Here is a 26,249-nt window from a genome sequence, read left to right as displayed (position 1 = left end):
GATTTTTTGAGTAGATTTTATTCGAAAATATATTATTCAATTAGAAATCATCCAAAAATTCTATACTTATTAGATTCCCAAAGCTACAAAATATAAACATTGTAATAGCTTTTATAACTTACCACACAAATCCGAGATCGTAGACAAAGGTCCCAAAAGAAAAACACTTGTTGCATATTCCCAAAAGTTCGAAAAATGCAATCACATTTGCCGAAGCGTACTCAAGTATCTTAACGCCACAAGAGACAAATGTCTGACAGTAGCAAATCAAAATTCAAACCAACAGAACACAAAAAGGCACAAAGAGGCCGAATGTGTATAAAGTTAGAAACACAGAAAAAAGAAAATACATTATAAACACTAGTAACTGACAAGTGTTTTACTTCAAGCCTTGTTCTCTGAGGCAGATGTACCGCACAATTTCTTCGTAAGTGTCTCTATACGAGTTGATATTGTTTGCATACAGCTTAGACGTAACAAACATTCCAGGTGATGGTTGGACAACGAACTTCTCTGGTTTGATTTCGTCACTCGCATTTTTGAAAATAATTGCTCACACACATACGTCGAACCAAACATTGACATAATATTGGCAGCATTTCTATGCAGTCGCGGAAATCGACATCGAGGGAAATTCCTATAGAACTCTTGTAAATTGCTTTTCTGATGGAATTTTTCTTTAAATTCCCTGTCGCACAATAAGTCTATAAGTTCCAACTGAACATCAGAAGGAGCGTCTTCAATGTTTGTAGAGAATGGGGTGGCAAATACCCTGAAACTCATCTCCAAACATTTTATGTGCTGAAATCTGGTTTCAAATTCGTCCTTAAGGCTAAGCAGCAAACTGCGGTAATGAGTCAAGTCAAGAAGTTTACCGGATTCTTGTAAGGTGCCTAAGCTGGGGAAGTGAACCAAAATCTTGTTTTCAAATTGCTGCGCCCAAAGGGATAGCTTCATTTTGAACGCTTCGACGCGATCTCACATATTTGTAATTAGCAGATGTTGACCCTGCAATGAGAGGTTAAGAGCATTCAGATGAGTAGTTATGTCTGCCAAAAACGCAAGGTTGCATCTCCATTGGTCGTCTTTCAGTTCTGGCACAGAATGATCATTCATATCGAGAAACATAACAATGTCGTTTAGTAACTGAAAGAACTGGTTAAACAAGTTCCCACGGCTCAGCCAGCGCATCTCAGTATAATAAGGTATGTCTCCGTATGCACTGTTTAGGTCTTCGAGGAAGGATTTAAATTGGCAATGTCTCAGTCCATGTTTTCTGAGGTAGCTGGTGGTACGAACTACAACGTCCATGACATCGTTCATCGTTACACTCTTTGCACACAACTGTTCCTTATGCAACATACAATGAATTCCTCTGATATCATGCGACACCCCAAGCTCTTGCAGTTTTTGTTTTAGTCGCGCCACGAACCCTGCTTCCTTCCCAACCATAGCAGGTGCCCCATCGGTCGCTACAGAAACCAGTGAATTCCACGCAAGACCTGTATTTTCGACACTTTCTTCAACACACGCAAGAATGTCAGCGCCTGTTGTGGTGCCCTTCAAAGGTACTATGTGCAACAGTTCCTCTCGAATCTCCAGATCACTATGTACACCACGAATAAAGATAGCAAGCTGCGCAGTATCTGTAACATCCGTACTTTCGTCAAGCGCCAGGGAAAATGCAATAAACGTTTTCGAAAGTTCCGACAGCTGGCTGAAAACATCATCTGCAAGATGTTCTATGTGTCGCGTAATAGTCTGTCGGGAAAGTGGAACCGATTCGAACTGCTGTATTCGAGATGGACAAAAGTCTTCTGCTGATATTACTATACATTCCGTTATTAGGTCCCCGTCTGTGAAAGGGCGCAACAATATCGCAATATGCAACGCAATTTTGTAACTCACCCGCACAGAGGCTTCACACGTTCTCTCCCCGTCTTCCTTTTCCGATGCGGCCTTATTCTCTTTCAACTTCTTCAATTCTTCTTTGCGAAGATGTCCTTCAAGTTCCCCGTATTGCTCCACGTGATAAGTATTGTAGTTACGTTGAAGGTTGAACTTTTTAAATCCGTGTAATGTTTTAAAGCACACTAAACATTTGGCTACACCGTCTTCTTCGACAAAGGGATAATCCTCCTCCCACTGCGTGTTGAACTTAAGTGTAGGTGTAGGGCAGCGTGGTTTCGCCATCTTACCGCTTTCAACTCTTTACAACGACTGTGCTTGATACTGGTCTCTATAAGCAGATGTACACAAGGGGAGTAAGTGGCTAAATAACTAACGTATTATGTATGCAGGTGCCAAAACTGGAAGCACGGATGATAGTAGGCTGAGCATAAGTGGCACTAGTCGCTGTCTGCTATACACTAGTAAAGCTGTTTCGTCATGTACTTAATCTTTACTTTTGTTACTACTACTACTACTACTACTAATAATAATAATAATGCGTATTATTATTATTATTATTATTATTATTAGTAGTAGTAGTAGTAGTAGTAGTAGTAGTAGTAGTATTCGGACCAAAGAGGGATGAAAATGGGGATTGGAAGAAATTCATAACGAGGAATTGCATAGTTTATACCGCTCACCTAACATTGTTAGGGTCATTAAGTGTAGAAGGCTCAGGTGGGCAGGCCATGTAGCCAGAATGGAAGAAATTAGAAACGCTTTCATAATTTTAACTGAAAACCTAATTGGAAGAACACCACTAGGAAGACCTAGGCGTAGATGGGAAGACAATATTAAGATGGATCTTGCAGAAATAAGAGTACAGAGTAGAAACTGGATACAGTTGGCTAAGGACAGAAGTTAGTGGAAATATTTTGTAAACGCGGCATTGAATCTTCGGGTTCCATAGGCCATAGAGTTAGTTAGTTAGTTATTGTTATCTAAAAGAAATGTTCAAATGTTGTTAAGAGACAATTACACAGAAGAACTGAGTTCCGACTAAACACTAATTTACCGGAAGGAAATTCCAGTGCAGTCCAGCCCACTTTAAGCGTTATCCGTGCAACCCACGTTTCATGTTCAAGACATTGGGAATAATTGTTCGTATCATTCAGTTGGAACGTTTCCTTCCGAGTTTACGCTGTTACAGTAGGCCTACAACATTGTGACTTTCAAAATCAGTCAGTAACTATCGAAGAAAGACAAGCGTGTAGCTTCAGTCGTTGATATGATTTAACATTCTTTTTCACTTTTAACAAGCCACCGGCAAGCAACCAGCCAAGGACAATATATTTTTCATTATTAAAAAGACACTCCTTGTTGAAAAAAAAGCACACACACTAATGGTCAGTCTTAAAAATGGAAAATCTCTTTGGCTCTCTTAATATTTTGTTTGATTCTTTGCGATCAAAATAACTTTAAAAGTGGAGTAAGAAATACTATTCTTCCTATTGATAGTATAATAGTGGCTTCTAATCTCTACAACCAACCCCTTGCTAAGCCTATTCGTACACACATACATGCATAAGCTAATTTTCTGGAGATAATACTTAGCTAATTACAAACAAGTGCTACAGTATTTTTTTTCGTATCAACAGATTATCTCTTTTCCTAAAAAGCGAAACAAAATAATATAACAAACCCACACTCGGATTAAGAACTTGATTATATATATATATATATATATATATATATATATATATATATATATATATATATATATTGAAAACTGGTTTTCCATTGGGCAAACAAGCAATTTTTTTTTATTAGTATCTTGAGATAAGTGGAGAGCCAATGGAACTAACAATTAAGTCCATGAGTCAAGGATGTTAAAATAAATACATTGGGAGTCGAATGTGTCATCCAGTTAAGCATGAGCGATCACAATCAAAGTACTCATGTAATTCTGTCCTATATGGCGTAGTAGTAGCAATAATTATGATTCAAAGTTTTGAAGAGGAATTAGTTTTATAGAAATATTTATTGATATCTAATTATCCAACTTATACGGATTTATTTTATAGTAGGAGGTTGTGCCACTCTAGTTTGATACGCAGGACCGCAACTGTACAGTAAAGTAAATGCTCCTTTAATTTATTGGAATTGTAGAAGGAACAATGTTACAAGGCCCGGATCTCTTTAAAGGAGAGACTAGCTAGTGATTACGTACTTGTTTGGCAATCTGGAAGTCTAGCGGCGCATTCAGGTTTCCTCCTATGATGACTTTAAATTTGTGCCGTGGGCAACTTCCTTTTCTATTTTTGTCCTTGTTAATTAATACAAAGCGGGTATTTGGAATCAGAACCTAACAAATTCTTGTCTAAGACTTTAAGTAGGTACTGGGTTCATACCTAGGGGTGCATAAATAGAATATGAAATTTAGGAATGCATAAAAACAGAATAGAATGGTAAAGAGGATGACAGAGAAAGAGAGGGAATGGATGAACTTAGGGATAAAGTTATGAGCGTAGGATCACTCTTTAAAGTGCGCTGACTCTTCGTTTCTTCTCGTCGTCATTGGAAGGTGATATATTGGCTACGGCTGGACAACTGGCTTCTGCAACCGGGTTAACTGGATTTGAAATTTTTTTTACAACGGAACAGCGTAAATTGATGAACAGCCACGAGCATCAACAAGGCACTCTAGTGGAACAGGCTACGTAGATATTTTCTTTTCACAAACATTGAATATTGCGGTGATACAGCTTAAAGTAGACTTTTATTTGCTGTTCATCTTGTAGACGAGCTCTCGTCTTTTCAAAGTTAAAATGCGTTCCATAGCACTCTTCCGTCGATCACTATCGAATCCCTCACGATTACTCCCAAAAGCTTGGTTTTGTCTCATCAATAAAAGTGAAGCCACGACGATCAAACATCTAAAATATCTCTGCTCCGAGAAAAAGAAGTGATAGTGTCTAAAGGATTGCGGGAGCAAAAAAAAAAAAAAAAAAAAAAAAATCTCTGTTGTTTTATTTCTTCCATTACAAAGTTAGGGGAATGATTAAAGAAGTTATTGGCTGTCTCTATGCGACGACAGGAAGTTCAAGAAAAAGTGACTTCAAATTGAATTAATAAATCCACAATATGACAAGACTGGAGGGAGACTAATTTCTTCACAGAATTGACGATTTCGGTACAAATTGTACATTGCATTACCTTAAATAAAAATCTAATGAACACCTGTGCTGGTAAGAATATTGGGTAACAGAATAATCGTAAGTCATTTGTAAATCCAAAGAAACTCTTTGGCGTAGGATAAAGTGTTTGCCGTATTTCTTTTCAGGAAGAAGAAGGAAGAACCGAGGTCAGCGCCAACACCAGCGCCGATCTCTACCCCGAAGGCGGTGGCTGCCCAGAAGGATACTGGGAAGGAAGACGCGTTCCAAGTCAAACCGGAGGCTCTGACTGCCAAATGTACCAAGAGAACCAAAGAGCTGGCTCAGCCGAGGAAACACGAGGAAGACAAGTCGCTGTTGGTCAATCCATTTGAGCCGAAGAAGAACACCATCAACTTGAAGCCAGAGAACCTCAGCCCAAGAGTAGCTGAGTTGGCGACGCCAAGAGGACCAATTCCTGATATCAAACGTGGCGATTAAAAGAGGTTCCAATCCCCCTTTATTTCTAGTTTATCTTTCGTACAGTACAGTAAAGGACCAATGTGTTTAGTAAGCTGCTTATTTGTATTATACTGTGTATAGTACAAACAGGACAAAACAAAAGACAAATAGTAGAGTATGTTAAAGTACAAATAAATTAGCAATTCCAATTTAAGATAATTGAAATGTTTACAATAAAATAACCAGTGGCGTATACTGGAGTGACGGCATGGGCTAACACTGACCTTAGATATCAAATTATTATTAATAAAATCTATAATAATAATATACAAAATATATGTAACAATGAACAAATAGTGTTTGTTATGTTTTTGTTGTAGTTTACAGGCCATTAATACTTTCCACTGTAAATGAAATGCCTTGAAACCTCTGCGCAATTAACTGTGGCTTCCATCGATAAAATGTTAATTTTTATCAATCTATTTCTTTCAAGAGCCGCTTCTGTTGCTGACGTTGGGTATCATTCCGTACTTGTTTCCGCAAAAATTCTCCGACGCAGAATGTAATTATACTTGTTATAACGATTATCTCAACCTAAATCGCAAATTTTATGTTGTGTTGACACAAACCGTTACGCATTGTGTTTGGTTATGATGTGCAATATGTTCGATTTGGTTGCTGTAACTTTCCAAACGAGGCGTGAAAATAGTGATCAGTTAAGGAATGCCAGCAAGAATGATCTTTTTGCAACGTGAAGAACATTTACCTGAAAAACGGTCGGTATGAAGTATTTCCTAGAGAAAATCTCAATCCAGATTTTAGTCAGCATAGTTAAATAAAGTAACAACTGCGAAAATAAAGGAAGTGTTATAATCATCCTTTTTTTAAAATCTTATTAGTCGTGCCGAGACGAATTCGTGAAATCGTCCAAAAAGTTACTATGGTATATTTCTCTGGTTTCCAATATAGAGGGTACCTTTACAGCCACTGAAACCTGCTGTATTTCAGTTAATTGCATATAACACACCCTGTAGTTGGTATACTTAAAAGAGGGAAGTAACAAAGGAAAAATTTGCAAATTTCCCTCTTTTTTTATAATTATCTCCTGTTATTGAGTAGAAACACAGACATTAGGGCAACATTAAAAAACTGGTTAAATACTATACTCTATGACGAGGAATTTAAATATTCACGTTGTTGGCATGCACAGTAGTCGAGGAAAAAGTCATAAAGTAACTGAACGTTGGTGTCACCGGAGTATTATTATGAACATTACAATATATATGAACCAATAAAAATATATATGAACCAATGCAAAATAGTTGTCCTAAAAAGCCCCGACAAGTGTACCCAACCATTAGTTACTTTTGTAAACAACAGATAGCAGTAAACTAAAACATCCAATCAAATACAGAACATAACAAATTACATCGAAACACTCATCATAGAACATTGGCAGAATTTGTAAAATTACTATTTGTAATACACACAAACACTTTATTCATCTTAATACAGTCTAACGTGACAAGATACTCCTTTCATTGTCTTCTGCAGCAAAATACGTATTGAAGAAGAATAACATAATGTAGTGACTGTTCATGGGCTTTTCGCACAAAAGCTTCTTTATGTTATCACACCCTACATACAAATCAGACACTAGCCGGGTACTCCTCAATGATTACTTCTTTCTTCAGCAATATGTCCACCATTTAGTAAGCTGCTAAGAGACCTTGAAAACCCTGAAAGTCCAGGACTTACAGAGGTCATTCCATGACTTATTAGATTGCCCCAATATGTGTGAACAAAGAGGATTCCTACTTTGTATAAGCTTAGATAAGTTGATTCCATTGCTTATTCATTTATTTTTTACATACTTTGCCTCGTTTCCTAATGGCCGTACTGCCTATATTTTAGAAAATTCTATCACAACAGTCGTCTGGCAGGATTGAATAAAACCCCTAGAAGCTTGAGTGAGGGTTACGTATGTGCTGTTTATTCATAAAGCGTTTATATATTAAATCTCCCTGTATGATGAATAGTTTATGGCGCAGCAACCACACTCGATCACCGCTACGCTTTCCTTTAACAAATATCGTTATTCAACAAAAGTTAGGAGACTTCTTTAGGCCGGAGCCCCACATAAAACTCAGACTTTTCCCACAACTTCCTAGCCAGCTCTTCATCCTGAGCTTCTACCGACGTCCTTGACTCCTGAAACAATTTTCAAAATGGTACTCGTAATTATCATTAATATGTATATTAAATACCAACATTTTGTATTGAAAAGAAAGTAGAAGGCTAATATACAATAGAAATATAAGTGTGTATATGTGAAAGTTGATAATGGTCATGTTTGGGGATATTTAAAAATTTGTTGTCTTGACACGTTTGAAACAAGGATATTTATATTGTGTCGGTTTTTTTACGATCTAGAAAAGTTATTGTGAATCATATAAATAGGTGATGACGGAAGTTAGTTTCCCTCCAGTATTAACGAAATTGAATATTAAATGTTTGACATCACTAAGACTAGGATTTCCATGGCAAAGCATATTTGATATCCTGGTACACGTCTAAATAACTATAAAGACATTCTGGCTGTTGTGAACACGAAAATGCGGTTTATACTGGTCATATTAATGCATATTTGAACCTTATTATAATTTTCTGGGCCCGAAGTGATATATAAACATATTTTTGGCCATATTTGAGGGGAATTTCACTTGTTACTCACAAGGAAGGGTCACGCAGTAACTCCGCTGAGATCCGAACGAGACAATCATGTTTGCATTTGATATGTTATAACTAGACGATCCCAAAGTTATACGTGCCGCTGGGCGGAATGTCGTGAGTTACAACATATTTTGTAATATAAAAGCTACAAAGTTTGAACCGAGTCATTTGTTCCAAAACGGTTGGGAAAATGGAAAACTCGGACAATACGTATCCCATCATTTTCAAGGACACACTTTTTCGAATGAAAACGTTGCCCCAGGGTCCTCACAGGGTCCCAGACGGGGTCCAACTAAAAATTTTCAAATGGCAAGGGTGGTTAAGTAGCACATAGTTTGAAAGCTGTTGTAAAATGAAAGAAAATGCAACAAGTCTCGACTTTCTATGACAACCCTGTGCAATATGGCGGATGGTCAAAATATAAACAAAAACTTATTTGAAAAGTCCATGACCACTCCAATAAATCGGAAACGGTGAGACGAATGTGAAAATAGTAAAGGGAGTGTGGCATTATTTTCAAAGTACAACAATTTAAGTTAAAACGTCTTGTCCCAGGACCCCCACAGGGTCCCAATTGGGGTCCAACTAAAAGGTTTCAAATGGCAAGAGGGGTTAAGTAGCTCATCGTTTGCAAGATTTTGTTAAATGAAAGTAGATGGAGCGAGTTTCGACTTTTTACGACAACCCTGTCCAAAATTGCGGCGGTCCAAAATGTAAACCAAAGCTTAATTAAAAAACTATGGCCTACTTGAATCAAAGATGGCCGCTTAAAATCTATGTCATTCATAAGAGTACAAATCTAAATCTCTATTTTCCTTTATTATGTATTTAGAAACAATAGAAAGATTAAAGAACAATTGAATTTCGATTCACTTCAACTATTATTTCATTCGGTAACAACACATATATGTTTTGTTCTTAATGCACGTTCATCACGGTTCTCTCGACATCGTTTACTTGAATATAACGAATATGTGATGAACACACAACTCTGACTTCCTACTCATACTGCTAAACAAAAGTTGAATACCTTCGAATATTTTTCTAATTTTGTCATACGTAGTCATGCACAAAGGACTTACTGCACCAGTAGGTTGAGGGCTCTATTGTAATGTATTCGTGATGATTACATTTGTATGTCATTCGTTGGTTTGATTGCAATACTTCAAGCAATATCAAATATATATATATATATATATATATATATATATATATATATATATATATATATATATATATATATATATATATATATATATATATATATATATATATATATATATATATATATATATATATATATATATATATATATATAAATTGCAAGATTGGCGAGTAGTACCAAACCATGTGTAAGTATTTTCAGTACATCGAGCTGCATTAAACTTTGTTGGTTTGGTCACAGTATTCCAAGAAATAACATTATTATATACAAACTCATTTTTCACGCTGGCAGCCATATTGAATTATACTGTTTGATATTTTGTGGATATATACTATTAACCATAAACGTAAATACCACATTTCGCTTCTCCAACACCAGTGGTGTGAGCTAGACATGCGTTCGATACATAGTGCGGCATTTTGAACTCAAGATGTCGCGTTTTTGAACATTTCGTATATTTTCGTCACCTACTAATCAACATTCATGCCAAATTTGGTTTTCCTAGCTACAGCACTTTGGTATGCTTACCCTTTCGATATATGTTTTAAGCGACCATCTTGGATTCAAGGTGGCCACAATTTTCAATTAAGCTTTTGTTCACATTTTGACCCGCCGAAATTTTGGACAGGATTGTCGTAGAAAGTCGAGCCGTGCTCCATCTTCTTTCACTTAACAAGAGCTTTCAAACGATATGCTACCTCTCTTGCCATTTGAAACTTTTTAGTTGGACCCCACCTGGGACCATGTGGGGGCCGTGAGACAAGGCGTTTTAAATTAAAACGTTGCGCTTTGAAAATAATGTCACACTTCCTTTCCTGTTTTCACATTTGTCGAACCGTTTCCGATTTATAGGGGGTGACCATGCACTTTTCAAATAAGTTTTTGTTTACACTTTGAACCGTCGCCATTTTGCATGGGGTAGTCGTAGAGAGTCGAGACTTGATGCATTTTCTTTCATTTTACAACTGTTTTCAAATGATGTGCCAGTTAACCCCCCTTGCCATTTGAAAATTTTGAGTTGGACCCCGTCTGGGACCCTGCGGGGGACCTGGGACAAAGTTTTTTTTACCCCAAAAAGTTTGTCGTTGAAAACGATGGGATACGTGTTGGCCGAGTTTTCCACTTACCCAACCGTTTCCGATCAAATGACTCGGTTCAAACTATGCTGCCAGATAATTTTTTGTAGTTCATATATTACAAAATATGTTTTAACTCACGATATTCCGCCCGGTGGCACATACAGATGATGATCAGAAAAATGCAAACACCTGAACGAAATTGCAACTTACCAGATTAATATGGTGTCGGGCCACCTTTCGCCTTCAGAATAACCTTGATGCGACGTGGGATGGAGGCATAGAAGTCGTGAATGGAATTTTACACCATTCCTCGTGCAGGGCATCGGCCAGTTCTGTGAGAGAGGATGGAGGTGGAAATCGTCGCCGGAGTCGTGTTTCCAAGACGGACCACAGATGTTCAATTATGTTGAGATCTGGGGATTGGGCGGGCCAGGGGAGGTGTTGAACTTCATCCCGATGTTCTTCAAACCACGCTGCAACAACGCCAGCTGTGTAAGTGTGTGCATTATCATCCTGGAAGATGGCGTCATTCTCCGGGAACAACATCCGGACCATAGGATGCAAGTGGTCTCCTAAAATTACGACATAATCGTTGGCAGTGATTCGTCCGCTAAGTGTGACCACAGGACCCAATGAAAACCATGATATGGCGGCCCACAGCATCACCGAGCCGCCGCCATGTTTCACAGTTGGGCGGAGACACTGCAGATCATACGCTTCTTTGGGCGTTCTCCACACATAAACACGGCCACGTGGTTGGGAATAAGGTGAAGGATGACTCATCCGACCATATCACACGTTTCCAGTCCTCAACGGTCCAAGTTGCATGGTTACGGCACCATTTGCGGCGTGCGAAAGCGTTATGGTCTCTGATGAGCGGTTTGGCCCGTGCAACACGACCCCGTAAGTTCATGTCATGTAATTCGCGGCGGACTGTGATTGTCGAAACAGGGTGGGGGAGATGCTGATTGAGTTCCTCCGTCACTTGCTCCGCAGTGGCACGACGGTTCTGCGTGACAATGCGCTTTAATACCCGGAGTGACCTGTCACTCATGATTTTCTTCCGCCCACTGTTCCGCTTCCCCGATGTGGTTTTCCCGTGTGTTGTGTAGGCCGCCATCACCTTCAACACTGTCCCACGCGACACACCTAACACAGTAGCCACTGCCGTCACACTCACTCCATATAACCGCGCACCAACAATTTGCCCTCTTTGAAAATCTGAGAGGTCTCCCATTTTACACTACCTCCGTCTGCTGCAGCCACTGGACACTGCTGTTCCACTGCGCCTGACGTAGTATGGAGACCGACCTAACACACCACCACCAGCGGTCCGGCGCTGCTGGCGCCACGACACCACTGCCAACCATACATCTGACGTGTTGCCAACTACAGGTGTTTCCATTTTTCTGATCACCATCTGTATAACTTTGGGATTCATCTAGTTATAACATGTCAAATGCAAACACAATTATCTCGTTCGGATCTCAGGGGAGCCACTGCGTGACCCTTCCTTGTCAGAAATACATTTGTCAGTCTTCGACAGCTTTGATTAGGTTAGGTTAGGTTAGGGAATGTGTCCACCATATTTGGAACTCTTCTTTATTATAAATATTTGCCCTTGTGTAATAAAATTTAAAGAGACTTTCAATTTACGAGAGGTGAAAGTAGTAGCATTGCGAAATTCATAGCAATAACCTACAATGACTACGATCGAAGAGCCACCTCCTGGATTCATCATTGATATTTATGATAACTCCCTTCTTTTCTACCTTTTTTACACTGGAATTACAAATATTGTTAGAATACGAGGGACATTTGTTAAATATTGCAGAGAAATATTTAGAATGAATGTTAACACACCAAAGCCAATATCCACGAAGAAATTAAATGTCGAATAAAATTAGGGAATTCGTATTATTATTGAGCTCAAAATCTTTTGTCATCGCGAATTCTGGGCAGAAATTTGAAATTTAAAGTATATAAAACGATAATTATGCCTGTTGTGCTATATGTTTGAGAAATATGATCGCTGCTCTGAGCGAAAATCGCAGACTGAAAGCAGTTGAGAATACACTACTGACGTGAATATTCTAACGTAACAGAAACAGGAATGAGAAATGGCGAAAACTTCATAATGAGACAGTGTATACCGTTTAGCAAACATTGTTAGGATCATTAAGTCTAGGAGACTCAGGTGGTTAGCTTGCGTGAGCAGAATGGAAGAAAATTGGATTTTAACTGAAAATCTAATCCGAAAACTTCTATTGAGAAGATTTTCGTGCAGATGGGAGGACAATATTAAGATGGATCTGGCAGAAATAGAAATACAAAGTAGAAACTGGATCCAGATGGCTAAGGACAGAAGTCAATGGAGAGGTTTTGTCAGCTGGCTTTGAACCTCCGGGTTCCATAGGCCATCTGGTTTGTTAGTTGGTTTCTTTACATCATAGTTATAAGTAGTTTGTGCCAGGGGCGGGGTTGAAAATACTGCTATTTAGAGCTACTTTTAAGAGCTACAAACCCTGGTATGAGTTTTATTTTATATAAAATAAGAAAGTTTCCTCGCCCCGATCGCCCCCTGGATCCGTCCCTGGTTTGTGCGTAACGGAGTATGTGTGTCACCTTTGGGGAAAGACGAATCAGGTGTCTAGTATCAAAAACCGCGAAATCCATTTAAAAAAAAATCGAAATTGAGTTATATATCTCTTGTTATATGTCTGATTTAAAGAAATTCCAGGGAAACAGTATTATGTTTAAAAGCTTAATATTTCGTATTTAAAAACGAGTTCAAATATGGGACTTTCTACACGTGTATATAGAGTTCCACTGCAAGTTTTGCGAGATTACTCGAAACTAAAGGAAATGGATGTGGCAGATTTTGACACTAGGCGCCTCAAATAAGAATATGGTTGTTAACAGTGCTTTGTGTTCCATGTACAGTGCATCAATATATAACTTCTTGCAGAAAAAACAAAAAATTGTGAATTATTATTGGCAACGAATGACATAGTCTTTGGCGCCACAAAAGTTTGTTTTTCTTTATTTTCTCTGAAAGCACACATGAAAGTTTACACTCGAGCTCATGAGTCTTGTTATGCTCATGTGATCTATCGTCTTATGTTTGGACACTATTTTAAACAGAATTTTTAAAAATTTAAGAGTTAATCACAATTTTAGGCTATAACTTATTACCATAGACCTATTATACACTGTAGCCTTCTCAATGTCCTAATGAAGAACTGAAGGACAGTATGTTTCAATACCTGTTTCACCTTAGTAATTGACATAAACATTCGTACAGAATTACTTTTAAGTTAATAAAGAAGTTAGTTTTTTCTATATTGTCTGAAACTACGCATGAGGATTTCTCACCCGTATCATTTTGTTCAGCTTAAGAGAATTATCGATTGATATGTGTATGATCTTTGAACATGCTTTCGTTAAACGCTAAAAATATTGGATTTCTTTTTTTTTTTTTAAGATTTACAATCTACAGCTGATTTGTACTGAAATCCATACCAATCAATAATAATAATAACTGAATTGAATCACACATTTAAAGTGATAAGAACAGTACCAATCAAGGAAGGTAATTAAACACATGTTTGTCCAATAGGGTCTACCAGTAGGAAATACGATATAAAATTAATCATTAACTACCGTGCCTAACTTCAAATATAAAATGTTGTCGTGCAAAAAAAAAAAAAAAAAAAAAAAAAAGTCATACAAAATGAGAAAAAACAATATAAAAAGGAACTCGAGAAGGTATAAACACCAGAACTAGTTTTGTCTTATGTTAAAATATACGAGAAGATGTAAATTACGTAGTACTAAATAGAAGCAGGTATCAATTATTCGTTGAACACGTTAAAACGTAATATATACTAATAAAAGTCCACTATATCGCTAATTTGTAGAATTATATATTTCAATGATAATTTGTTAAACACTTTATTTTAGTTTTAGGATTTAGGAGTTAAATTTCTGGCATCTATGTCCATGTTAAACCGTCACGTTCGAGGGATGATGTCCCTCGGCGAGTACACTATCCCGGGGAAATGGAAGGAAGAAAGGATTGGGAAAGGAAGGAAGCGGTCTGGGACCTATAAGTTAGGTACCATCCCGGCCTTTGCCTGGTGTAAATGACGAAAACCCAAGAAAACGTCACTCAGAGTGGCTTGCTTGAGAAAGCGTTTTACACTTTTTCGACCGAGTGCTCCCACCGGGAATCGAATCCGGGACTGCTCGCACTGACCCGGGGCCACCATCCTAGTTTTATTAAATAAATATAAAACTCATGTGTTTGTTATTCTTGTAGTAAGTCCCAGAATCGTGACTGATAGGGTTGCACATGGAATTATGTTTGTTTGTTATTAAAAATTTTAAATAAATTACTTATAGCATGGTTCATAAAATAATAATAATAATAATAATAATAATAATAATAATAATAATAATAATAATAATAATAATAATAATAATAATAATAATAACTAGAATAAACCGTGATAAAACAGGTTAAGAGAAGATATTTCAATTACTAGCATATGCAATAAGAAGTATTAAGAATAACTTAAAATATAGATATAACACAGACGTCTCTGGCGGGGAGACAGGGGGATGCGTCTTCCCAAATATTTTGAGTACGAGATAAATGGATCAATTCTGAAAGTATTTACATCTATATAGAACTAAAAACATAGGCAAAACAAATTAAAATTATGTTTCTTAAACATTAGGTTAATCTGATTAGAATGTCCGCCTGACGTGTGTCACTTTCAAAGAAAGATTTTTTTTTTTTTTTTTTTAAGTTACGCTTCTTGGTTAGACTCGGCTGCAGGACACTATTTTTTCATTGCTTAACCAGCAACAATTGGTTTCCATGACGAACGGGGACTGGAGAAGGGAAGGAAAGGATATATAAAAAGTTTATCTCCGAATTAAGAAGGGAAATCAACAAAAACGGGGAAATGTACTGTACAATAGAAGCGAAGGTGGCAAGAGGAATTTAAATAGATTTGTGGCAAGAGGTGGCAAGAGGAGTAATTTCAATATTATATATGAAATTAAATTTCATGCGAATACTGTAGAAGGACAACAAAGGATAACTACTATGACAATATAGAAACTAAAGATAGAAATGAGTGTTTAATGAGCGAATTGAGTTTGAGGAACTGGGAAAGAATACATTGAGGAACCGGATGATAGCAAGAATAAACTGTACATTTTAGAATGTAAAACGGAAAACGAAGTAAACGAGGATAAGTTCAAAAAGAAACAGAAATGAAAAGCAGAAAGGTAGATAATATATCTTTTGGATTTATTAAGAATACAGAAGAAGAATCAGAATCAAAAATTCGAAATTCACAATCAAATCAAGTGTCATCGTAAGACTTCTTTCAAAGAATTAAGATTTTGTTAGCTAAACAATGGAAATATATGAAGACTATAAAATTACACTGCTGCAAATGCGTTTACGAACACTGAGAAGGAATTCACCAGTAGGAATGTCAAGGTGAAGAAATTCCCTAAGAACCTATTATATATATAAACTTAATTGCTTTTCGGATGTCTACCAGTAGTCTACCAATGATGGAAGAAAATTATGATGAATTGTGTTGTAAAGGTAGAAAGAGCGGATGCCATTAATAAAGTAGATTCCAGTTCACTCATAATTTTGACATAGCTTTAGTTGGGGTCTACTAGAGTCTTTGTATTTCAACCGTGCCCCTGCTGGCGCTGCTGTCGATGTGTGTTTTAACGTACCTCTCTCGAAAGAGGTGGAACAAGTAACTGTGGCCTTCGAGTTGGATCCAAACATGGTTACCACATTGGATTATTTCACGTGCTTCGCAGTGCACTGTCTTGTTAGTCATTCTAAGTAGCCTACGATCTTCACTCACCAAGACCTAACGACTGAATGACTAATTGGCAACACTGTCGAGGTCATCCATTTCTTTCCACAAAGGAAAGGGAGGGTTTCCGCCGTAAGAATGTGGCGGGGGTGGGGCCGAAGTATGTTTCACATATTTTTCGAGGGCACACTTGAAATAGAAAGGCATTCTAGTCGTTCCCGTCCCTCCCCCTCAATTTTTATATGCCAGAGACGCCCTGAGATATAGCATGACTTAATTCACTTAATCATTTATTAAGTCTATGGTACAGTGGCGTATTAGAGAGGCTCAAGCCCCCTCTAGAAATAAATTTGTTAGTATTCTCCACATACAACAACAATCCTTTTTACCATTTCTAAGAATGTCATTGTCTTTTTACTTTCTCATTCTCTTTGTTGAGAAATAATACTGTATTTGTCAAATTTCATTTCATGTAAAGAACTGCGATCTTTTTTTCTTCCTTTCGTCCATTCTACTCTCCTCTTTCTTTTTCTTAGTTATAACTTTCTTTTGTTTCTCCTATCATATTTTCAACCGTCATCAGTAACACCAAAACTGAGAGAAGCTTATAAGCGAAACTGGTGTTCCACACTAACTTGCACCGATATCAACATAACGGGACTTTAGTTATTATAATAAAGCAATATTTACGTCGTTTAGTTATAAAGAAAGGTAAGTATTTGAATTAAAGAAAATCAACAGGGGGAGATAAGTAGTCCAGGAAATTATGTAGGCCAAGAGGATGCTTCCGTTTGGTTCTATGAATAGAATAAAAGGTTAGATTCACTGCTAAATTTGTATGTGTACCATATCACATAAGATTCACCAGTCTGCAGTTCTTATCATTGAAACTGCAGTCAGTATATTTAAGCTTCAACTTATCTGAACGTTTTCTTTCAGAACGTACACAGATAAAACTGAATATTTTCATTTTTCTCTAAAATGAAATAATTTAAGTTGAAATGAGATTACAAATATTCAACGTGTGTTTGCAGGAGCGTTATTTCACATTTGCCTGGGTGTGAGATCCTTCACCGACATAATTTTTTTCCTAGTATTTTAGTAGACAGTCGATTGAAATATATTTAATTCTCAAACTCGGTTGGGCAATTGTCCTCCCCCTGCTTTCCCCGTGCTCTCCTGAAATAAAATTTTAAATAAGCACTGGGTACAAGCTACCAGGCCAGTGCTGGCCCACCGGGACACCGGGACGTGTCCCGGTGCGCCCTCCGAAACATCACAGTATAAATAAAGTTACAAGTTTTTAGTAATAAATTCTTAGTTTGATTGGTAAAGAACCCCTGAAAGGTGCAGTGCGCCCTTTACATTAGGCGCCCTTGCGAGTCCACATCAAAGATGAACGATTTTATTTACTCTTCTGTATACCACTTCTGTACAATAAATACATACAGTTACTATTGGTAAAGAACCCGTGAAAGGTACAGTGCGCATTTTACATAAGGCGCCCTACGAAACCACATAATAGATAAGTGCTTTTATTTATCCTGTGCATAGGCGCCGACTTTGGGGGGGCAAGACACTTTTGGCCCCCCAATATTTATAGGTGGGGTCCTCGCCCCTCCAATATAATCCAGTCGAGGAAGAATTAACAAAGAGGAACAAGAATTTCTGTCATAGACTTCGTCGTGCTTTTAATTCAATATAGGAAGAACCTTTTTATTCGATAAAAAACGCCATTTTCAAAACTTTGTAGAATGGAGCACTGAAGCTTCAACCAACACTCTGGCAGCACTAGTGTTGTAAAGGCCGGAAAAAAACCGGAAATTTTGGGTAAAAAAAACGTTTTTTACCGTTTTTCCCGAGCTTGAAAAAAAAACGGAAAAATTGGGAAAAATTGAAATTTTCGAATATTTTACTCCATTATGCTTTTAAATGAAAACTATTTTATATTTACTAGTTTACAGTTATGATCATTGAGTAGTTATGTTTCTTGTATTAACATACGGAAATTTTGTGGCAACAAATATATTTATACCACTCCTTTGATAGAATGGAGTCATGGCAACAAAAGATCCTAAAATATATTCCTAGTTAGAATAATTAATATAGACATATTTAAATTATCTTAAGTAATCTTATAAAGTTACCGTTTTATGGCAGGAAAGTGTTAAATAACACGGCCAGAATCATTCTAGTTAATACCAGTATGTTAAAATCAAATATACAGGGTGTTTCAAAAGAACATGGAACACCGACAACGTTTGGGAGGGGATTGCTGACACCAAGATAAGACAAAAAGTATAGACCATCCTGGATGCACAAGTGCTTCCTTTCGAAGTTATAGGCCGCCGAAAACATGAAAAAATGAACTTTGAAGGTCCATTCCTGTCTTTGATTTTCCTTATAGTGTTCTCCAGAACAAAGTTAAATAATAATGGCGACAACGCATCTCCTTCTTTCAGGCCATTCTCAACGTGAAAGCTCGTGAACAAGAATTTTTCTACTAGAACCTTACTTTGGGATTCATTTAAACATATCTTAATTAATCTACCTTTTTCGGTATTGCAAATTCTGTATACATGTTGTACAATGTTTCACTCCTACCCTAGTCTAAAGTCAATAATTGATGTGCCAGAATATTGTATTCCCATTTCTTTTCAAGTATTTGTTAAATATTAAATCAGGTCCTAGAGCTGAATTGTATTTACCAGGTTATGGCGTATGCTTATGATGTAAATTTAATAGGGGATGATAGAACAATATAAAGGAATGCAGAAATCACACTTAACGCTTGCAGAGATATGGGCTTAAAAGTAAATCCAGAGGAAACTAAATACATAGAAATTTGTCGGGATCGTAATACTGCATTTCATGGATGCGTTAAAATACCAAATAATATTTTCTTTAGACAAAGTGGATACTTTCAAATATCTAGAATTATTACTAAGAGACCAAAACCATAATCACAAAAAAATTTATGTCAACTGAAAGCAGGGATTTCGTGTTATTATTCAGTTAAAAATCATTTGTTGTCGCGAATTCTGTTGAGGAATTTGTAGCTTAAAATATAAAACGATAATTATGCCTGTTGTGCTGTATGGTTGCGAAACATTTTCACTGACTCTGAGGCAAATCGCAGACTGATAGTATTTGAAAACAAGATTCTTAAACCAATATTCGAACTCCAAGAGGAATGGGAATGGGTAATGGCGGAAACTCCATAACGATGAACTGCATAATTTTGTTCCGTTTACAAAAAAAAAAAAAAAAAAAAAAAAAAAAAAAAAAAAAAAAAAAAAAACATTGTTAGGGTCATCAAGTCTAGGAGGCTCAAACGGGCAGGTTATGTAGCCAGAATGGAAGAAATTAGAAACGCTTTCAAAGTTTGAACTGGAAATCCAAATAGGGAAACGAAAATTAGGAAGAACGAGGCGTAGATGGGAGGACAATATTAAAACGGTTCTCGCAGAGATTGAAATATAAAGTAGAAATTGGATCCAGTAGTCTAAGGACGGAAATTAATCGATAGCTTTTGTAAATGCAGCACTGAAACTCCTGTGTCCATAGGCCATAGAGCTATATTAAGTTGTTGATACATTTAGCTTCTTTTTATTTAATAGAAATGTTATTACAGGAACTAAAAGTTTTTCTCTAGTAAAGAGGATTTCGATTCAAGGTTTCCACAAATTAACTATTTACGTTAATACTAAAAGAAATTGGTGGTGATTTTGATATAGAGAGGCATCTATACTTTCTTTCAAAGTATATATATATATATATATATATATATATATATATATATATATATATATATATATATATATATATATATATATATATATATATATATATATTCCCGTTTGTATGGGCGCCCTTTTAGTACACTTGTCCACCGCCCTCATTAGTATATTAGTATTAGTTTGCCAAAGGAGATTCTACTCAGATATATATAAAGTTGATGTAGGAAAACTAACTTTTGACTATTGATAACCTGCAGTAGGCCGTGAGTGGCCATACTGCAAACCTGAAGTTTATTATTGCAATAATAACTCTTCCAGACCAAATATTAATTCCAATGGACATAAAGGTTATCTTGTTATTTGTTATTTTCATAATGGACATAAAGGTTATTTGTTATTTTCATAATGGAATGGTCAGTGGGAAGAAAATAATGTTTATAACGGTAAAAAATATGTCCTTCGTTGCCGATAATATTTGATTGATTTTATTCTACTGAATCACAGTATATATATATATATATATATATATATATATATATATATATATATATATCTTATATATAAAAGAGAACGTACAAATCCTTTGTTAGCTCATCACGCTAATACGGCTGAACCAATTTCTTTCATTTTTGGGGGGTTATTAAGATTTGGACCCTAGATGGTTTTTATCATATCACTTTAATTTTCAATTACCAGTGTCTTGAGATAATTGACGATTCAAGTGTCCATAACGTACAAATCCTTTGTTAGCTCATCATAGCTAAATCTAACCGTATTTATATGCAACCCACATGACCGTGTCACTCGGCGGGTTAACATAAATGACAGGCGATATAATGTTAACATTTACTACAATCTTCTATGGTTTTTATCATATCACTTGAAAGCGAAAAAGTAAAAATTATCTAAGTAACAAAGTTTATTGCGTTCCGGGGTGACCCCAGCGAAGCGGGGTGAACGCTGCTAGTATATATATATATAGGTAAATAAAAATACAGTAACCTAGATATTTCTGAAAGGGACACACACTTTCTTAACAGTGACAGTTAACTATTTGTAAACACTACAATAACAAAGTTAAAAGTAAGGAAGGAGGTAAGTGAACCTGATTATTCTCTTTGTACTAACCTTACAATCGACGAAATATTTCCCAGTTACTCCCTCCACTTCTTCTGAAATTGCTAAATAGATGGACGTTTGGGCTCCTTCCTCTGGAGTCTGCAACCAACAAACAGCAAAATTTAGAAGAATCAACAATGACTAATTGTTCAACTTAGTGATCATATATATTTGTTTAGTTGCTATTAAGGCTACAGTTGATAGCCTACTGATTGATTTTGTAGTAGAATATATCTTAAATAAGAAATGGAACTAAACAAAACTCATTCTAATGTCATGAGTTTTTGTAATCTACAGGGTGTTTCAAAACAATACCGACAACCTTTGGGGGGTGATTAATGGCACTAAGATAAGACAAAAAGGATAGACCAATCTGGGTGCAGAAACGTTTCCTTTCATAGTTATAGGCTGCCGAAAATATGAAAAACTCAATTTTAAAGATCCATAGCTCCAACACTATGGGACCTACGGTAGTCGGGTCAAGATTTCACTTAGGAACTAATATGTGCGTTAGTTTGAGAATCCTAATGTGCTCACGCAACAATTTTTATAGAGGGAGTTTGGCTACGAGCATATAATTTGAAGTACTCACCAACTACCTCTATAAAAGTTGTTACGGAAGTACCACAGGATTCTGAAACTTGGATATTTGGATAGGTCACATATTAGTTCCTAAGTGAAGTTTTGACCCGACTACCGTAGGTCACATATAGTATTGGAGCTATGGACTTTTAAAGTTCATTTTTCATGTTTTCAGCAGCCTATAATTTCGAAAGGAAGCATTTGTGTACCGAGGTTAGTCTATACTTTACGTCTAATCTTGATGTTAGGAATCACCTCCCAAACATTGTCGGTGTTGTTTTGAAACACCCTGTATAAACAACAAACACGGTTATCCCAATAATAAATGCCAAACGTTTTAGTCTGTACGTCACATTAATAATAAAAGCTACGCTAATAGATGTCGCTACCTGCGCTACCATGTGTTATGCTGTGAATGGAATTATTATTATTCTAGAACTAATTTGAAAATCAAATTTGACTGAAATCTGAACTGTTTTCCGTGCTCAACATGATTAATTCGCAGAGTAGAATAAGGAGGGGAATTACTCTTCTCTGGATTTTCAAAAGAGTTCCGTTTCAAATGTATGTCAAAGTACATTAGATTTGCTTACTCAAACACTACAGTATTTAATATATTTACTAAAGTTACTAGAGTTCATGCAATACGCGTTAATAATAATAGTTTTACATAAAGTATCGTGTACATTCGTGACTCCGCGTATGTTGGTCTCTTATCCCCCTTTCCTCTTGGAATCAATACTGTTGGTGTTTCTGATGCTTTAGAACGTCCTCCGTATGTGGTCACTTCAATATTGCAGTGATTACGAATAATTTATTCAAATGGTGTTCTTTCGTGCCGACTTTCGGAATCAAAAGTTCAAAGCTGAATATATGAAAGTGAGCCGGTGCGCACCAGTACTGTAAGTGCATAGCAAACCAGAGTTTTGAGCTCCAATGAGGCTAGTCAACGCGAGCCTCATTGTGGATAGCAGGCTGAAGCTCTAGTGAATGCAAGGTTAAGCTAATGTGGGGTACGCTGAGGTTTCTGAGAGCGAATACTATTGAAGGTGGTGATCCTGAGCTTGAGGACCTTCGACTCCAGAATGTCCATCTCTGGGCAGTAAAGCATTAATAAAGCACATAAACCGATTACTGTAATTTAATCACACCAGAAACTACAGCACGAGGGATTGCTTCCTGGCTTTGCTCCCCTCTTGTCCACATAAAATCTTGAATGTAGGTTCATCTGAAAGCTTATCATCATATAGTACTCGCGCCCAGTCGTGAAGCTTGGGCTCTAAATCAATCACAGCAATATTTTGCTTGAACTCCGATGCATCGGAAAACTTCGGTACAATTCCGCTTCCCGGGCGCACACTTGGGGAAACGTCAAACAGCTAAAATTAACTAACAATGTTGCCAAAATTTGAAGAGATAATAAATGAGTATTTAAGAAAAAAGCATTTAAAAGTTACCAATAATAACACAGCACAACAATAATCAGTCTAACATTTATTCTAACACGGTAACAATAACACGAATAGTAACAACGAAAATGTAACACAACAAGGAAACAATTAACAAAACGGAATTTGGCGCCAAACCGACAACACTGTACTCTCGGGAGATGTTTTCCGTGTAGCGCGAGAGACGATACTGACAAAATGTGATGGGTGGGGGTCAGCGTTGCCAGACACAGCTCGGAATTATTCCAAAACCTAACCGAAATTATGCTAGCTTCGGTCAAATTATGCTAGATCCTCATAATTACTAAGAAAAAAAAAATCGAAGTTGAGATACGATAACGTAACTTAAAATACGCAGAACGCAAGAATGCGAGGATAGAACTCAATACTTCACGCACCAAAGCTTTAACTCAACTAAACTAGTGCAGTTGTTGCCAGACTCAATGGTGTATATATCGTATAAATGAATGCAAAGTGTTTGTTTACATATTTTGAAAGAAAATTACCTTTCGCAGCATAAGCGGAGTTGGGAATTGTCTGCTGAGGGGGGGGGGGAATTCTGGTCGGTCTCGGACCTTTCATTTCAGGAATAAAGATGGTCATGAAGTCAGAAATGAAGATGGTGAAGTTGTCAAAAAGTTGGGAGGAGAATGGCCCCCATAGCTCCGCCCAATGCCTCACAGTTAAAGGATTAGAAAATCCTGGGTGGAGCCAAAAAAAAAAAAAAAAAAAAAGCCCAAAGCCGTTTCTAACTTACTTCGGAAGATAAGACTGCCTGTATGGTTTACCGACTGTATGAATCAACGGAAGAGGATACATTTCTGCCGTTCTTTTTCTTCCCCGACCAACTTCTTTCTCATCTCCAGCTTTTACGGCTTTTTGATAAGCTTGCTGAAATTATGCTAGATTTGGACAGGATACTAAATGCAAGATGCTAGATGCTAAAGACATGCAAATTATGCTAGATCTAGCATCATTATGCTAGATCTGGCAACGCTGGTGGGGACGACTGGAACACACCCTCGCGTTCTATTGTGTGGTGAAATCGATAGATCTAGGTCAAGCTTCACGACTCGGCGCGAATACTATAGTACTAATGTAACAATTTTTTGCTCAACCTTGAATCACTGATGATGGAGGCTCAAGCAAGTTCCGTAGGTGTGGAGTGTCGATCCGTCATAAATTTCGTGTTTTCCCAGAAGTCTGAAGGGTCAGTGTCCTTCCTACCGTGGTAGCTTACCATTGGAGATGAGCCCTCAGTGACTTTCTCCAACCTCAACCGATCCGGTAATACGTTGGTTGGTTAAGTGGATTAGAGTTTAACATCCTTTTCAGCAGCAAGGCTACATGAGACGTGGACATAGCTTAACGTGAAATCCGAACCACATGAGCTTGTGCTGGAGATCGAGCCTGGATCTCCTACGCTAAAGAAGCGTACGCTAACCCCAAGAACATTAGCTTCCCGACGCAATGATACAAAGAAATTGATGTATTGATTGCCATCGGTCCGTAACTATAAGTTCACAGCATCGAAACAGCAACATTTAGTAGCTTCTTTGCATGGGCGCCCGAAGGGGAGGGCAGGGTGGGGCTCCTCTGCCCCTTGGCTCACGAAAATGTATACGTAATATAGCAATCTGCGTGCATTAAATATCAGAAATACCAGACGTAATATAGGAACCATTGAGATGGGTCCCCTCTAAAAAATTTTCTTCGGCGCCCCTGCTTGTATGCGATTAGCCCATATAGGTTTGCAAGTTGTGAATAAAGCGTTGGAATCACTACGCTGATAGGTTTGGAATATTCGTTCAGTGTGCTTACGTTATTTCTTAACCTACGTCTTTATAAATTGTTTCCAAGTACTCTTATACGACATTGTACTACTCCCAAAGAAGGTTTTAATTGCTTTACACAACAGATATCCACTATTCTATAGTGTGAATTCTGCTAATACTATAACACATTTCATTTGTAAGGAAGTTAGTTTTATAGGAGAAATCATTTTTTTCCGATTTGTAAACTACGTAAGGTGATTTTAATTTTCACATGTATGGTCATCATCATCATAGGTATTCTTCCATTATTGGCAGGTCACTTGCCTCAGCTGAGAAACTTCCATGCTCCACGGTCCTCCGCTAACCTTCTCGTCTTCACGTATGATCTTTCTATTTTTGTATCATCCATTAATTGCAGTCTCCTTCGCCCCCTCCCACTCTTTCCTGCCATCATACCCTTTAGGGCGTCCCTCATGATACAATTTCTTCTCAGGCAATGTCTCAACCAGTTTATCTTCCTCTTCTCAATAATATCTCGAAGTGTTCTTTTCTCCCCTACCATTTCTAATACCCTCTCATTCTTTTTTTCACTCGAACCAACTAATTCTTTTCATTCTTTTCGACACCCACATTTCGAAGGCTTTCAGTCGTTTTTCATCACTTTTGCGTAATGTCCATGTTTCCGCCCCATACAGTACAACACTCCACACGAAGTATTTTATGAGTCATTTTATCAACTCTTTATTCAAGGTCCCACAAAACAGACTTTTCTTCCTCCTAAAGGCTTCTTCCACCATTCCTATCCTTGCTTTCATCTCACATTCACACTTCATGTCATTATTAAGAATACTACCCAGATATCAAAAACTATTCATTTGTTCATCTCTTGTGCCCTTACCTCTCCTGAACCCGAACTGCTCCTCTTCAACTTCTTCATTTGTTCTTCCATATAACCTTCTGTTGAGTATTCGGAGCAGAATTTTAGCTGCATGAAATATGAAACTAATAGTTCTATAATCCTCACATCTCCTTGTGTTCGATTTCTTAGCCATCGGTATCATGATCGTCTTCAGGGAGTCTTTTGGCCACTCTCCTGTTTCATGTATTTCATTGCATAGTCGGAACAATGCTTTCTTTCCCTTGTCTCCCAATTTTTTAATGAGTTCGATTAGTATATTATCTATCCCGGTTGCGTTTCCATTCCTAATCTCGGATATAACCTTTTCAAACTCATCCCTAAGAA

At 37.2% G+C, this 26,249-nt stretch overlaps 3 protein-coding genes across 3 annotated transcripts in view; all 3 read right to left on the bottom strand.

Moving 5' to 3' along the window:
• Window positions 1–384: 384 nt before the first annotated feature.
• Window positions 385–957, bottom strand: LOC145666241 (general transcription factor II-I repeat domain-containing protein 2-like). The gene has a single exon (XM_081733306.1). It carries the CDS (start codon window positions 955–957, stop codon window positions 385–387), a length of 573 nt encoding a protein of 190 aa, XP_081589432.1.
• Window positions 958–978: 21 nt separating this feature from the next.
• On the bottom strand, window positions 979–2,193 carry LOC145666240 (general transcription factor II-I repeat domain-containing protein 2A-like). Its single transcript, XM_081733305.1, has one exon. It carries the CDS (start codon window positions 2,191–2,193, stop codon window positions 979–981), a length of 1,215 nt encoding a protein of 404 aa, XP_081589431.1.
• A 4,605-nt stretch (window positions 2,194–6,798) lies between these two features.
• LOC145665856 (retinol dehydrogenase 14-like) overlaps window positions 6,799–26,249 on the bottom strand; it is a 67,974-nt gene continuing 48,523 nt past the window's right edge. Inside the window, exons 6-7 of the mRNA XM_081732971.1 lie at window positions 21,211–21,300; window positions 6,799–7,718 (exon numbers count right to left, since the gene is read on the bottom strand). Coding sequence (XP_081589097.1) covers window positions 7,617–7,718; window positions 21,211–21,300 — 192 coding nt within the window. The 3' untranslated portion in view covers window positions 6,799–7,616. The remainder of the gene's footprint in view (window positions 7,719–21,210; window positions 21,301–26,249) is intronic.

The sequence above is a fragment of the Thermobia domestica genome, chromosome 12 (assembly GCF_964235325.1).
Source record: "Thermobia domestica chromosome 12, izTheDome1.hap1.1, whole genome shotgun sequence".
In the NCBI taxonomy this organism is placed as follows: Eukaryota; Metazoa; Arthropoda; class Insecta; order Zygentoma; family Lepismatidae; genus Thermobia; species Thermobia domestica.
The sequence above is the reverse complement of the archived record's forward strand: the minus strand, read 5'-3'. Positions and strand labels throughout refer to the sequence as shown.